Genomic DNA, 14105 nt, shown 5'->3' with positions numbered 1-14105 from the left:
GGCTTTTTCATCTTTAAGTTGGCTAAAGGGATCTTCTAAGAAGCGAAAACCGTTCACAGTATCAGCCTTCCCCAAGTCCCCCGCTTATTTTCAGTTGGAATGTGGTCCTCGTCCAAGCCCAATATTATGGTAGATTGAAAGGGAAAAGTTATAAACGTGTAAAAGTACCTTGAGTAAAAGAGAATCCATTAAAACCAAATGGAATCTTAGTCTAAAAGTTAGTAAAATACTTTACAAAAATTGTGTGAATATCAACACAGTAACAAAATTTTTTTAAAAGTATAAAAGTTGTGAAATGAAACAGAAATAACACGCTGTCAGATGGTTACTTAGAAAAGTATTTGGTCTGAATAAAATTCCTGCTGAATAAAATGCCTCTGAAATTTTAATGTACCTACTTTTTTTAACATGCTTATAAATATTATTTAAAGCAATTTTGTAGCCCATTTAATTTAAGTGTAATAAAGTGCAAGTTTTTAGTAGCTGGACATATGGCAGATTTTTGGAAATTTGTTTGTTGAAGGAGTTGGTCATTTTCTTTATATTATCGAACATATTTCGTACGGAAGAAACTGGCTGACACTGTCAACAAAAATCAAACATTAACGGTAAGTCCTAGCTACTTCAAGTTTGCTGCTCTGACAGAAATTTCGCCTCATTTCATTTCTTTAAGGCTTCGAATTTTCCCCGTATTTTTAGATTTCGGCCCCACTGTGCAGCGGTTGAAATTCAACTACTAAAATTAAGGGGAGTTGAAATGGGTTAAGATGAGTTGAGTTAAGGTCAAGTAAATTGAAGTGAAGCGAGGTGAAATGATATGAGGTGGGGTAAGCTAAGTGGAGGTAAAATAACATTATCTGGGGTGAGTTGAGTTGAGGTGAATTGAGTTGAGGCGAATTGAGTTGAGATGAAATGAGGTGAGTTGGGGCGAGTTGGGGCGAGTTGAGTTTATTTGAAGTGTGCTGTGGTGAGTTCAAGACAAACGCGTTAAACAACATGACATAGAATAACATAACATAATTTAAAAAAAAACATGACATAACACAAAATAACCTAAGGTAATTTAAAATAACATAAAATAACAAAATATTACGCAACATAACACACGATAACATAAGGTAACATAGTATTACATAACATAACATACTATAACATAATATAACATAACATACCTCATCAGTTTTTTCTTTTTTTTTTGTGTCTAACTTTATCTCTATCTTTGTCTTAATCGTTTTCGTTTATGTCTAACTTTATATTTATCTCTTCATTTTCATTTGTCTTTATCTGTTCCTTTACCTTTACCTTTTCTTTTTCTACATACTAAACTATACCTTCTTCCTTTCATTAATCTTGAGCTACATAAATCTTATTCCTAAACTTCTGCTTTGTACGTTTATTTAATTCAGTGTGAATAATAAAACATACATTTAGGATGCCTTTTCTCCTCATGTACGTGTGTGGCATTTGTTTTACTTAGAAAAAACTTTGATTCTTTGGTAAGCACCAGGGAAGCCAACTCGTGGGGAACTCCCCGATTTGCGGGAAATTTCAGTTTGCGTGGGAATCGGGGAATGGACGGTTTTTTGTGGGGAATTTCAGCTCGTTCAATTCTAGTATAATAAAGTTCAAATAGCCAAAAGTTCCCGTTGATTGTTTAGAATTTTCTTTGTCGCGTTTGCTTTCCTATAACGAATAAACATAATAGGGGTATTCTCGAAGTCTTGCACGATGCACACGTTGCACGAAATGCAAAAATACTGTTCCATTGCAAAGTGGTAGCAAGCAGCGAAATTATGTGTCAAATACATTAAAAAGAGACCGAAAAAAAATTAAGTGAGCGAGATGAGAGGAATGAGAGAAATATGTAGCAATTGCAACAACAAAACAACTAGCACAGGGTCACATTTATCTTGCTATGCTATTTTGCATAATATATACATGGATTTCGACGTTGCATATTTAGCAGCGATAGGAAATGTTGTTTCCCATGTATTTTGTTGTTGTGTGTTTGCAAGTCATGTAATCCATGCAATCCGTGCTACGTGCAATGGCTTTGCAAGATTTGGAGAATACCCGTAATTTATTTTTATAGAAAGAAAATCGCAAAAACTTCGGCAAAAAAATCTAAAACCAAAATTTTTAGACACTTGAAACTTGCACTTTGTTGTGATAGAATTGGGTGGGTTACAAAACTGTATTCTCAAAATCTAGAAAATCGTATACAAAGACTGTTAATTTTTACGAAAATTTGTTGAATTTTCTTCAAATATTGCACAAAGTCAGAAACTTGGATTTATACAGTATTTGTTAAAGAATGAACTATATTAATATAAAAATAAATAACTCAAATTATATAACAAAAAAAAAAAGTTATTGGTGGCACTAAAATTTCTTCGACCACGTATGTATGCAAATATTATACATATATATAAACATTCTTTATTCTTTATGTTTCGGTTTATGAATAGATAGACGAATTTCATTTAAAAATAAAATAAACACAAACAGGCCAGCAATATATCAAAATACGTTCAATTTCCGTGTATTTTTTTGTAAATAAGGAGATATCTATGGGTGGGGAATTTTGCGAAATTTCGTGAAAAATCGGGGAGTTTCATTGTCGAAATCGGGGAATTCTCAAAAATTAGTTGGTTACCCTGGTAAGCCCTGCGATTTTTGTATCGATGCAATAACTCATTACAATATGCCTTGTTTAGCTGAGGGAGAGCGGGAGACCAGGTTTAAAGGTGACCATATATATTAATTGGGGGACTCCATTGGAGGAGTCGTGCTCTAGCTGCCGTAGGCTGCTGTGCAATGAGCTGGGATTTATTTGGGGGGACTCCATTGGAGGAGTCATGCTCTAGCTGCCGTAGGCTGCTGTGGAAATGAGCTGGGGCGACTCCACTGGAGGAGTCATGCTCTAGCTGCCGTAGGCTGCTGTGGAAATGAGCTGGGGCGACTCCACTGGAGGAGTCATGCTCTAGCTGCCGTAGGCTGCTGTGGAAATGAGCTGGGGCGACTCCACTGGAGGAGTCATGCTCTAGCTGCCGTAGGCTGCTGTGGAAATGAGCTGGGGCGACTCCACTGGAGGAGTCATGCTCTAGCTGCCGTAGGCTGCTGTGGAAATGAGCTGGGGCGACTCCACTGGAGGAGTCATGCTCTAGCTGCCGTAGGCTGCTGTGGAAATGAGCTGGGGCGACTCCACTGGAGGAGTCATGCTCTAGCTGCCGTAGGCTGCTGTGCAATGAGCAGGGATTTATTTGAGGATGCATTCATGCAGAGCCCCAGTGTGGCTTGTAAGCCGGAGCTTACTACCATACCAAAAAGTACTCCGGGAGTGGAGTGGGAGCGATGCTCAAAGCACCGCGTGATAGCCAAGCTAGTTAAGCGTTGACCATCGTGATGAGCCAAGCTGGTTTAGCGTTGACCATCGTGATGAGCCAAGCTGGTTTAGCGTTGACCATGCTGAAAATGCCAGCGACTTATCACTTCACTAAGTTCAGCGAAGAGATATTTGAGAATTGCATAAAAAATGCATACCCAATTAAGAACGAGCGAAATACTTTTAAACACAAGTGCGTGTGTGTGTTCGCTGCACTTGGTTTATGCGGGAATGCAATATAAATGCGTGTGGGTGTTCGCTGTTCTTTGTTTATGCGGGAAATGCATAAGTCGCTTAAACATGCCTTAAACCGAAATTTTACACTTTTTAGCTTTCCCGTTGCATTACCAGTAATGCAGTGGGTAGAACTATTTACACTTTTTGCCTTACCTCCAATGACATGCCCAGTTAAAGTAACGCATTCTGTAAACTTGAAGTTAAGTGGTGAATCTCGATCGGTAAGCTCTTATAATAAGATACCGTTTCCGCTTCCATTTAAAGTTGCGCTAATCTCTACAAATTTGAACATTTAGATCTCTATAAATTCTCTTAATTCATGTCCGGTTGCACCAATAAATTTTAAATTAAAAAAAAAAAATTTAAAGTGACACAATTTTGTTCATTAATCAATCTGTCATTTTAAGTTCTAATTGTCTGATAAATTTTAAAATTAATTGGTGAAACTGGGGACCAGAGAGCTTAATCAAATTTTTTTGTTGAGCAATTAGTCTGCAACAAGCAAAATTATGCAAATTATTACAAAAATGGAAATTAAGTTTTTAGAGTAATTTGTATTCATAAAGATTATGAAACCGGTTTTACAGGAAATGGGTTAAACAGTCGGAAAGTTTAAGCACCCGCGAAAGAAAGAAAAAATTTCGAAAAAAAACTTACGTATTTTTATCCGCAGAATGCGAATCAATAGTAAAAAACTTTTCGTGGTTAAATAAATAATTGGGTATTGTTATTGAAAGTCTCCTGAAGACAACCAGAGTTTTCCGATTGAAAAAAATATTTATTTTAAAAAATTCTATACCATTTCTACCCAAGTTGTTTTTTCCCATACAAAATACATGGAAAACTTTGAGCACTTCGAGCGACCTCTAAATATTTTCTGACTTCAAAATAAAAAAATAGGGGTATATTTTTTCGATACAAAACAATGCTAGGGGGTGAGAGCATTGAAATTCCGACTTTACCTATTTTGGGCCACCCTAGTGTACAAGAGATATGTTAAACTATCATTTGTGTTTGGGTCTTTATAAAAATTTAAATCAATACTCGCTGCCAACTGATATGCTAGTTTAAAAAACACAAATAAAATAATAACGCCAAATATATGTAAATATCCATGGTGGCATACAAATAGAGCAATTGTGGCGTGAAAGTTCAAGGTATAATTATGGCGCATAGTGGGTGTGGTGCTGTGATGTTGATGGCGGGTAATTCGCTAAATTTATTGCATTTTTATGCCACAGACACGGAGGCACAAACATCGCCTCCGCAAAGAAAATGAGCACAATAATGGCATGCGAGCTGCTTAAAAAAAAAACACGAAAGGGTGTTGAAGTTGCATGCGCACGAAACCAGCGACTGCAATGGCGGAAGGAAGGTGACGGCACACATGAATGTTGCACTCGAATTTGTGTATGTGCATTTTATCGCCTGCTTGCAACGCGCGTGTGAATTACTTAATAGCAGCCAAGCAGTAAATTTATGGCCCAGTTTTTGTGAATATCGTTGCTGATTGTTTAGGCTACTAATACCTGTGTGTCTGTAAGTGTTAAAATCCATGCGCGCAGCCCAGCGGAAAAGNTTAGAAGAAAATCGGCACAATAATGGCATGCGAGCTGCTTAAAAAAAATCACGAAAGGGTGTTGAAGTTGCATGCGCGCGAAACCAGCGACTGCAATGGCGGAAGGAAGGTGACGGCACACATGAATGTTGCACTCGAATTTGTGTATGTGGATTTTATCGCCTGCTTGCAACGCGCGTGTGAATTACTTAATAGCAGCCAAGCAGTAAATTTATGGCCCAGTTTTTGTGAATATCGTTGCTGATTGTTTAGGCTACTAATACCTGTGTGTCTGTAAGTGTTAAAATCCATGCGCGCAGCCCAGCGGAAAAGATGAAGACATTTGCTGCCCGCCTGCTGCATGCTATGCATCTACAAACTTTTCTTTTAGCCAGCTATAATGAAATTTTTCTGCTTCGCCATAACATTTATATAATTTAATTGTATGTATTTATTATTTATCGTAATTATGATTTATAACATTTGCTTTGCGTTTTAATTATTACACAGTAATTGTTAATCGTAAATGTATTATTACCTGTCTAAGCGTCTAATTTACAAATTAATTAATACAATTCAGTTTTGTGGAATAATTTACAAAAGAAAAGAACAAACAAAAAAAAAAACAAACTGCGAGGGGAGCAAGAAGTGTTAACGGAGAGCGAATTAAATTTGCCAGCCAACGCCAAAGGAACTCAAACACGCGGCCGAAGAGTAGCGAGAGCGCGTGAAGTAGTTTGGTATTTCGCCAACAACAACGTTCACAACCACGCCCAGTGGCGGCAATTAGCCGCAAATAAATGCAACAGTTGGCCATCATTATGCGCGAACGCTCCACGCTTGGGCGGCGGCGGCAATTATGGCTGCTGCTGTTGTTGTTGCAAATGCAGTTGTTTTTGCTGTTGTGCTTGCTGATGCAAATACAGCTGATGTTGCATGAAATGTTGTTGCTGTTGTTGTTGTTGTTGTTGTTGTTGTTGCTGCTGCTGTTGTTGTTGCTGCTCCCTAAGCTCTCGCTGTTCACGCTGCATCTGTTGCACATGCGCTTGTGCTTGCTGCTGTTGCTGCTGCTGCTGCTGTTGTTGTTGTTGTTGCATATGTTGTTGCAGTTGTTCGTGATGTTGCTGCAATTGTTGTTGAAATTGTTCGCGTAATCGTTGATGCTCTTCCGCATCCATTTCGCTGCCATAATCATCCATATCGATCACTTCGTCCTCGTCCTCTTCGATGAGCTCATCCTCGTCGTCTTCCTCCTGATCATCGAAACTATTTTGTGAACTATCGTTTTTACTCGCCTCCATGTCGCCCGCCTGACTGCCCTTCTGACTTTTCGAGTCACTATCGCCCTCCTGTTGCATGCGCTTGTGCTTGGTGCGGCGATTTTGAAACCAAACTTTGACCTGAAACATAGAAAAAAATGTGTGTTAGGAAAAGCATAATTAAAATTTTATTTTTTACTGGAATATGAGTTTTGCTTAATTAATTCTGAGTAAATACTTTTTCTTCCAGTTTCTTGAATTAAATGGCATGGTAAAGAATACATGGATAATATCAATGAAAAGTTGGGGAAGGCTTTCCAGCCTATATGCTAATAAAAAAGCGATAGTAATATTTCGAATAAACCGACGCTCGTTAAAGCCCGCTTCTTCGCTTTAACAAAGCTAACATATTTCACATCCTAACTAGTTAGGATACAATTTGGCGTACCGATAAATATTTCGATGCCTAACATTGAAATTAACTATGTATTATAATAACGTTAAAAGTTTCCGATCTAAATTTCGAGAGCATTTTTATTAATGCCATTGCATTACCTAGGGATTTTAATTACAATCGTCTCCAATGAATGAGTTCACTAAAACGCTCCACTCACTTAACTGGTGTGCGGAGTGGTTATCAACGTATAATATAGGCAGAGCACAAGCGGCTTATGATTTGGCGATAATATCGGCAGATCCGGAATAACCTAACAGAAAAGTCTTAGAAAAAAATTATCTCTCATCTACTAAGTATGTATTTTGAGCGAAAGCCCTTGTATATCATTTAGCTCGCGTCGCTCTAACAGTCGCAAAGTCGCAATGGCAGAGTGAGCAAAGCCCACTCGAGTTCGAGTGCTCGGGCAAAGGATTTTGGTTAATTTTATTTTCTATTATTCTTTTTTAATTAACATTCCTTTTAATTTTTAGATTTTAATGTTTTAATATGGTTCATATATATGTTTTTCAAATTTATTTACATTTTAGAAATTTATTTGATGTTTTAATATAATATTTTGCTTTTTTCTCAATTTGATATTTTTTTAGTGTTTTGATGTTATAGTTTTAAAAAGTAAAATATTTTTTTATTTAATTTTTAGGAGTTTAATAATTTTTTTTTCCTTTTTTAAGTTTCTTATTTTGAGCTTTAGACTTTATTGTTAAAAAAAGCAAAACAATTTTTTAATTTAATTTAATTCATTAATTTAATTTTTATTTAATATTTTTCCTCCTTTCCATTTATTTTGTTTTTCTTTTATTAATTTCATTTTCTTTTAAATTTTAAATTTTACTGTTCTAAAAGGAAAAATATATATACATATTTATTTTATTTTATTTTTAAGATCGTACTTTATTTTTTTGTCTTTTTTTAATTTAAAATTGTTTTCATTTTTAGATTTAATTTTTAATTTTTTTATTTATTTTATCTATTTTTAATTTATTTTTTAGAAGATAAGGAATTTATTTTTTTTTTATTTCTGCTTTATTTTCATTTTGTGTTTTTCTTTTCTTGATAAAATTTTCTTTTATTTATTACTGTATATTTAGTACAAACAATTAAAAATTTGATAAAAAAATTAAAATCCGCCAAGACGAATCGTCACCATGCCTTGTCAATTAAGAACCGCTCCTGCAGAAAAACAACAATACAAAGCGGCTAGCCAATAGAGGAAATGGGAAAAGCTCTGTAAAAATGATGGCCGCAGAGTCCTTGGCTGAAAATCTGTTTTGAAGAAATTTGAATGTATGAATCCAGATCTTGATATCTCTGTGCAGGAAATGGACCACATAGTCAGACAACTGTTACCCGTATATGAATCTGTGCCAGAGGAAACCGTAAAAATTCTCTCAGCTGAAGAATCAGCATTCTTCACCAAAAAAAAAAAAAAGAACTTGAACTTGAAAGCTCACAAATAACCAATCTCCTGGTCCAGCCACATAGCTTTGATTTTACATCTCGATATGCAGGTATAGTGCATATGTGACCGAATAATTACTCTCTGACTTGTGCAAAAAACAATATCTCGTCCCAAAGTATAAAAGCCAAGAGAAGCTATCATCACCCTTCAGGCAAACATCTTCACAGATTATTGAAACTGCGTCTTATTTCATTCATTAAAAATTTCATTTATTAAAAATTCCAGAGGATTTTCATCCAGACAGCAGAAATTTCGGCCTGGAAATTCAGCAATAAGACCAATCGAACACAACAAAAACTGCGTGGCCGCAGCAAAACGAGCAAGCCACCTACTAAAGCGAACAGTACTACTATTTAGGAACCGTACACGTCAAAATCGCATTTAAAAAGGCACCAGAGAAGCTGCAACTTACCTCTATACAAAAAAAATGTCCTTAAAGAATTTACTTGCAACGTATGACATCCCGGACTTAAGGCAAACGACTGGACAACTTAAAAAAATGGACAGAATAGAGGATTCCATCTGCATATATTTGAGCTCAGGCGACGCAAATGTGCACGATGGAAGTAANACTCAATCGTGTCGAAAAGCGAGATGAAACATATATATATGCCTCCTTGGATATCGGGACGACATGACCGCCAACATCACTGCCCGAAACACTGAAATAGCATGTACCACGGGAAGTAAATTTTCACATATGTGCCGAGGTAGTGACAATAAAAAAGTAGAGGGGTATCAGGGCATGAGACCGCAGACTTAGGGTTTTGGCGTTAATTCAACAATGGCGAAGAAATGGCTGGAAAACTTCACAAAATGGACAGAACAGAGGATTCTACCTGCATATATTCTAGCTCAGTCGACGCGAATGTGCACGATGGAAGTAAGAATGATTCGTACTTGGGAACAATTGGACAGACAACACCACAGAGAAAATACTCGAAACCAAGGAGAAGTGGTCCTATGCGAGCAACTTCACGAAAACAGTGCTTTGGAAAAAAGACGAACCTGTATGCAGGAGCAACGATGATAAGTTAGTTAATGGGAATTATATATTAATTTGCCTCTGTATTACATTTTTCAAAGCTTCCTGCCTTAAAATATTTATTTAACGTATTGGTTATGATAAGGGCTAACAAATTTTTGCATACTTTTTTTTAAATTCTTACATTTTATAATACTCAATTTTTTTTTGATTTTGTACGCCAGCTACTAAAGTCTTTAACTCTTTATAGAACCAACCAACTTAGAAATTGCTAACCTTCCATTCTATAAAAAAAATCCTTGTATGCTTCATTACACCCACGCCAAAAATTTTCCACATAGCTTACCTTTTTGCATGACCCAATAAATAAATTTAGCCAACATTTTAATTCTACTCCCTGATTTTCAGCAAATTCCTCTCTACGTGCCGATTACTGCCACAGCTACATACATTGCTGCGACTATTAACCACTTTATTTCTACGACCGTTATTTACCCACCAGGCATACGTAAACACAAAAGGGTGTCAGAAAGTCAATTGGGTAGTGCACAATTTTCCCACCCCTTCCTATAATTTTCCAACCCTCGCTGCATACAGTTTTTTTTTGTTTTTTTTTTTTTTTGTTTTGCCCAAGTGGCGAATGCTCAGCTCCTTTGCCAACAAACAGCTTGAGTTGACTGACATACAACTTGAGTACCTGGTATTTACGCTTTATCCGCCACAATTGCAACAATAGCTACATAAAATTTCATGGCATAGCACAGGGGGTTGTTTTACAGCTAATAACTCAAGTAGTTAGGCTGTTAACGATCAGTTGACATGCAATCACTTAACGGTCGGCAACATTTCAGTTCCAGTGCATTGGACTTTGGCTAAAATTCAAATAAAATTAAGTAGTATATGTAGATAATACACACATCTGCACGTATATAAGTAAAGCAAAAGCTCAAAAATTCATAGTAGATTGTGATGTTGAAGGGGTTGCTTTATTCAAAAAAAAAAACAAAAAAGGGGGTGACGAGGTCTATGCGCTTGTAGGTACGATTGTACAAGCTTTGTTTTTGGGGGGTGTAGACGTGATTAATATATGAAACAATTTATTGAATTTGATGCCTTTTATTTAGCCCAATAATTATTCTGCGATAAATATCCCATTGAGTTGGAGGTGGGGCTGTCTCTGGGTTAAAAGTGGTTGTGAGGGTGGCGTGACCTTTGAGTCTGATAAGTGGAGTCACGCGCTTGATTTTGTTGAAGGAGGCCTATTGTTGAAAAAATCTGACAGGCTTAATAGGGTTAATAAACTTCCATATGATACGCAATTTTTTCCACTTTCAATTAACTATAATATTGAGATCTCTACCGAAAAATATTTACGCTAACCGTTTCCATCACTCACGGCCTGGAGGTGATCTATTTAAGAAACAAATCGGCTTTCCAAATTTTGTGCCTAACATAGCCGTTAACCCTCTAGTAGGCCAATTTTTTATGAGTGGAAAAATTCAGGAATGGGTGATTTTAGCACGAGAAATCCAAAACTGATGTCCATTTCGATCTGTGACAGTAACTTTTTCCTACAGGGGAGAAAAACCAAGACCGTCTGGAGACGGGCTCGCCGATATACTTACACATATTTTCAGGTTTCTCTTACACAATGTTGACTTACGAACCGGCAATGCCGTCTGCAGACGGTCAAAAATGCAAAACAGGGTTTTTTATGTCGGCCTGTAGACGGTCTGTGTTCGAAAGCAATTTTCTCCATTTCGAATGGTGACATAATTATAAAACTTATATTTAAATACGGTGCTTTTAACAACGAAATCCACCGAATTTTTTTATATCAAAAAATTTTTCAAAAGAAAAAATTTCTTTAATTACGAAATTACTAAATAGTAAGAAATAATTAATTTTAACCGTGTTTTCAAAATCTGTAATTCAACTGCCGATTAAAATAAAACGGATTGACATAACGGATTAAAGTTTACACAGCCGTAAAGGTACGATTTTTTTCTAAAGATCGTGCCTTACAAATATAGAAAAAAATTATTATAGGTGCACTAAAAATTATAGATTTTTTCTATTATTTCCAACGATCTATTGTTATGCGGCAGTGAAATTATCGCCAACATTTTAATTCAAGATCAGCACCTAAAACCCTCGTGATTAAGAATTTGGTCGACCGTTTTAAGTAACGGGGTTCAGTTGGCGATCATCCTGGAAGAGATGCTCATCAAAATATTCGCACTAAATACAACGTGGATGCCGTGCGGCAGAGTGTAACAAATGATCCATCTGTCTCAACTCGTAGTCGTTCCTAAGAATTTTATAGTTGAGTCTCAAGATCATCAATAACGTGCAAATTTGGAAAATGTTTAATTAAAAAAAAGAAAAAAAAAATCAGACTACCTTTGGCTACCTCGTTCACTAGATTTAACTTTTTCTTTTATCCTCATAAACACGTTTTCGGACGAACCCCAGAAAAGGAGATAAAAAAACACTCTCATCTCTAAACTGTCATTTAAACCCGACCCTAATAAATATGAATAGGTTGAGGAAATCTCCTGTAAAATAATGAAAATTTTTTATATTAATCTTGTGAAAAACTTTGTGCCAGAGTTCCAAAACAGTTGATCTACAAATCTCCGTGTTTGATTTAAAAAACCTTTAAAAATTATAGAAAAAATCATATCGCCTAGCCATACAAAGAAGTCGTCATCTCGTTCCATTAAATATAAACCTATTCACCTGCGTTTCTGTGAGACTCAATGCTTGTGCCAGCTGCTTCCGCTCGGCGCCCACTACATAGTGATTGTTTTCGAAGGCATGTTCCAGCTTTAGCAGTTGCGTGGGTGAGAACGCGGTACGCACACGTTTTGGCTTGCGAAACGGTTGAAGCAGAAAATCTGAAAAAGTAATAGAATAGTCAATTAAATGTCGTAATATTTGTAGGAGAAAAATGTATATTGAAGGAAAATATATATAAGTACATTGCTTTCGATTATGTATGTATTCAATGTTAGATAGTTTTTAAACAAATCCCACACCCCCATTTGAGTCAGAACTAATAAGTATTAGTTAAAAATTATAATTTTCAATTGATTTTATCAGGAAGAGAGAAATATATTTCCCAAATAAAAGCCTTAGGGGTTTTGTTTAATTTTTTAGGCTTTCTCAATCTATCTCAATGTGGTTTACCTATTTTCACTATCTACTATTTAATACTTAATATACAAAGCCATGAAATGATGTATCTCTATAGTTTTTCGGCATTCAAGTCTAATTCTAATAACCGAAATAAAAACTTTCTATGCATTCCGTTGTGTCATCTATATAATTAAACTGTAGAGGAAAATAATATATAATATAGTTTACTTATGTTTATGTCAAATGAAATACGGAATATATTAAAAAAATCATAATACAAGTTTAATATATGTATGTATGTATATTTGTTTTTCGTAAAATTCGAAACAAATGAAAACTGAGTGCAAATAAATGCTTTTGTTTGATACTTTGTGCTGCCGCACAGTGGGGTAATTGATATCGATTTTGGAGATTATTTAAAAAAATGCATTTCAAAGTACAAAGAAGTTTTTAGTAATCAAATATTTGCACACAATTTTACCGTTTTCTTGCCATATACTCTTAAAGTCGTCGCTTTTGCCTTTTTATGTGCGCAAAGTGTTAAACGTGATTTTTTACTTCATATTTCCAAGCTATTTCCCATTTTTCTTTAAAAATAAATCAAAATCGGCAAGGCAACCGACTGACTCAGGTATTCTGGCAATAAAAAGTGATTTTATTTTTCTTTTACTATGGTTCTAAGTATTTTCTTTAATTTTTTAAAGAAATGATGACATATTAGTGAAGTGGGATTAAGCAAAAGTGTTTTCATTTACAAATAGCCTGGAGGTTGTAGTTGCATTCTGTAAAAAAAAGTCTGCGCACTTTTTCAGTATATCGATTTATATAATATAACCTGGTTAGTGAAATATACACCAAAAGCAGCAGCTCGAGAGTTTGAACTAAGTTTAAATCACAGCCGTTCACTGAAACACTGTCATTAGAATGGCTTTATTTATTTGTTCAATGATTTATAGAGTGTATGTGAAACCGTGAAAATTGATTTTGCGTATTTTAGAGTTAATTGTAATCCTTGTTATTGTTTATAGTATTGTTATTTCTATGCTAGGATGACATGTGAAGTGAATAAAAAATAATGATAGTGATGATATTTTTAACTAGACGGAGAATGACAAAATGCCCCCAAATCTCCACAACTATTTCAAACACGGGTCAAAGATAACATTCCACGCTTTGTTACCTATGATCAATTGTCAGAAGAATCCCCCCTAGAAGCACGAAACAAAGACCTTAAAAATCTAATCAAAAAATAGTCATTCAAAAACTCATAAATCTACAAAATCGTATTTTCTGACATAAATCGATAGGTGGCGACCTCTTAATGACCTTTAAAAAATCTTTAAAAATAGGCAATAATATTTCTCATGAAAAGGAATAAAATTAGGTGGTAGGGTCTTGAAATTTCCAAAAAAGCATTTTGGATGGGCACCCTAATATATATATACATATATGGATATATACCATACATATATATTATAAATAATGGCGACCGCAGTGGCTTAGCGGTAAGAGGTGCGCACTACCACTCGGTAAGTCCCGGGTTCAATTCCTGATCTGAGCAACATCCAAAAATGTTTTTTTTTTTCTAATAGCGGTCGCCCATCAACAGGCACTGGCAAACCTA

The 14105-nt window shown here is 35.6% G+C and overlaps 2 protein-coding genes across 2 annotated transcripts; both read right to left on the bottom strand.

The window, feature by feature from the left end:
• Window positions 1–2715: 2715 nt before the first annotated feature.
• On the bottom strand, window positions 2716–3542 carry LOC108374997 (uncharacterized). Its single transcript, XM_017631061.1, has 2 exons — window positions 2914–3542; window positions 2716–2853 (listed from the first exon to the last, which is right to left on the bottom strand). Exons 1-2 carry the CDS (start codon window positions 3273–3275, stop codon window positions 2742–2744), a joined length of 474 nt encoding a protein of 157 aa, XP_017486550.1. The 5' UTR covers window positions 3276–3542; the 3' UTR covers window positions 2716–2741.
• Window positions 3543–5722: 2180 nt separating this feature from the next.
• LOC108374996 (homeotic protein empty spiracles-like) lies at window positions 5723–12328 on the bottom strand (the record flags this gene model as incomplete). The annotated part of the gene is made up of 3 exons (XM_017631060.1): window positions 5723–5730; window positions 6256–6580; window positions 12083–12328. Coding segments are annotated over 3 exons (579 nt in total), but the record flags the coding sequence as incomplete, so codon positions are not given.
• Window positions 12329–14105: the final 1777 nt, after the last annotated feature.

This window comes from Rhagoletis zephyria, unplaced genomic scaffold (assembly GCF_001687245.7).
Source record: "Rhagoletis zephyria isolate East Lansing unplaced genomic scaffold, Rhagoletis_zephyria_1.1 Rzeph_scaffold_08366, whole genome shotgun sequence".
Classification (NCBI taxonomy): domain Eukaryota; kingdom Metazoa; phylum Arthropoda; class Insecta; order Diptera; family Tephritidae; genus Rhagoletis; species Rhagoletis zephyria.
This window is presented reverse-complemented; position numbering and strand designations above follow the sequence as displayed.

Excerpts from the sequence above, each read along its gene's own strand:
- LOC108374997 (XM_017631061.1), bottom strand. The coding sequence starts at position 3,275 with ATGCATCCTCAAATAAATCCCTGCTCATTGCACAGCAGCCTACGGCAG. Across the intron at positions 2,854-2,913 it reads CGGCAGCTAGAGCATGACTC|CTCCAATGGAGTCCCCCCAA; the intron begins CTCCAGTGGAGT and ends AGAGCATGACTC.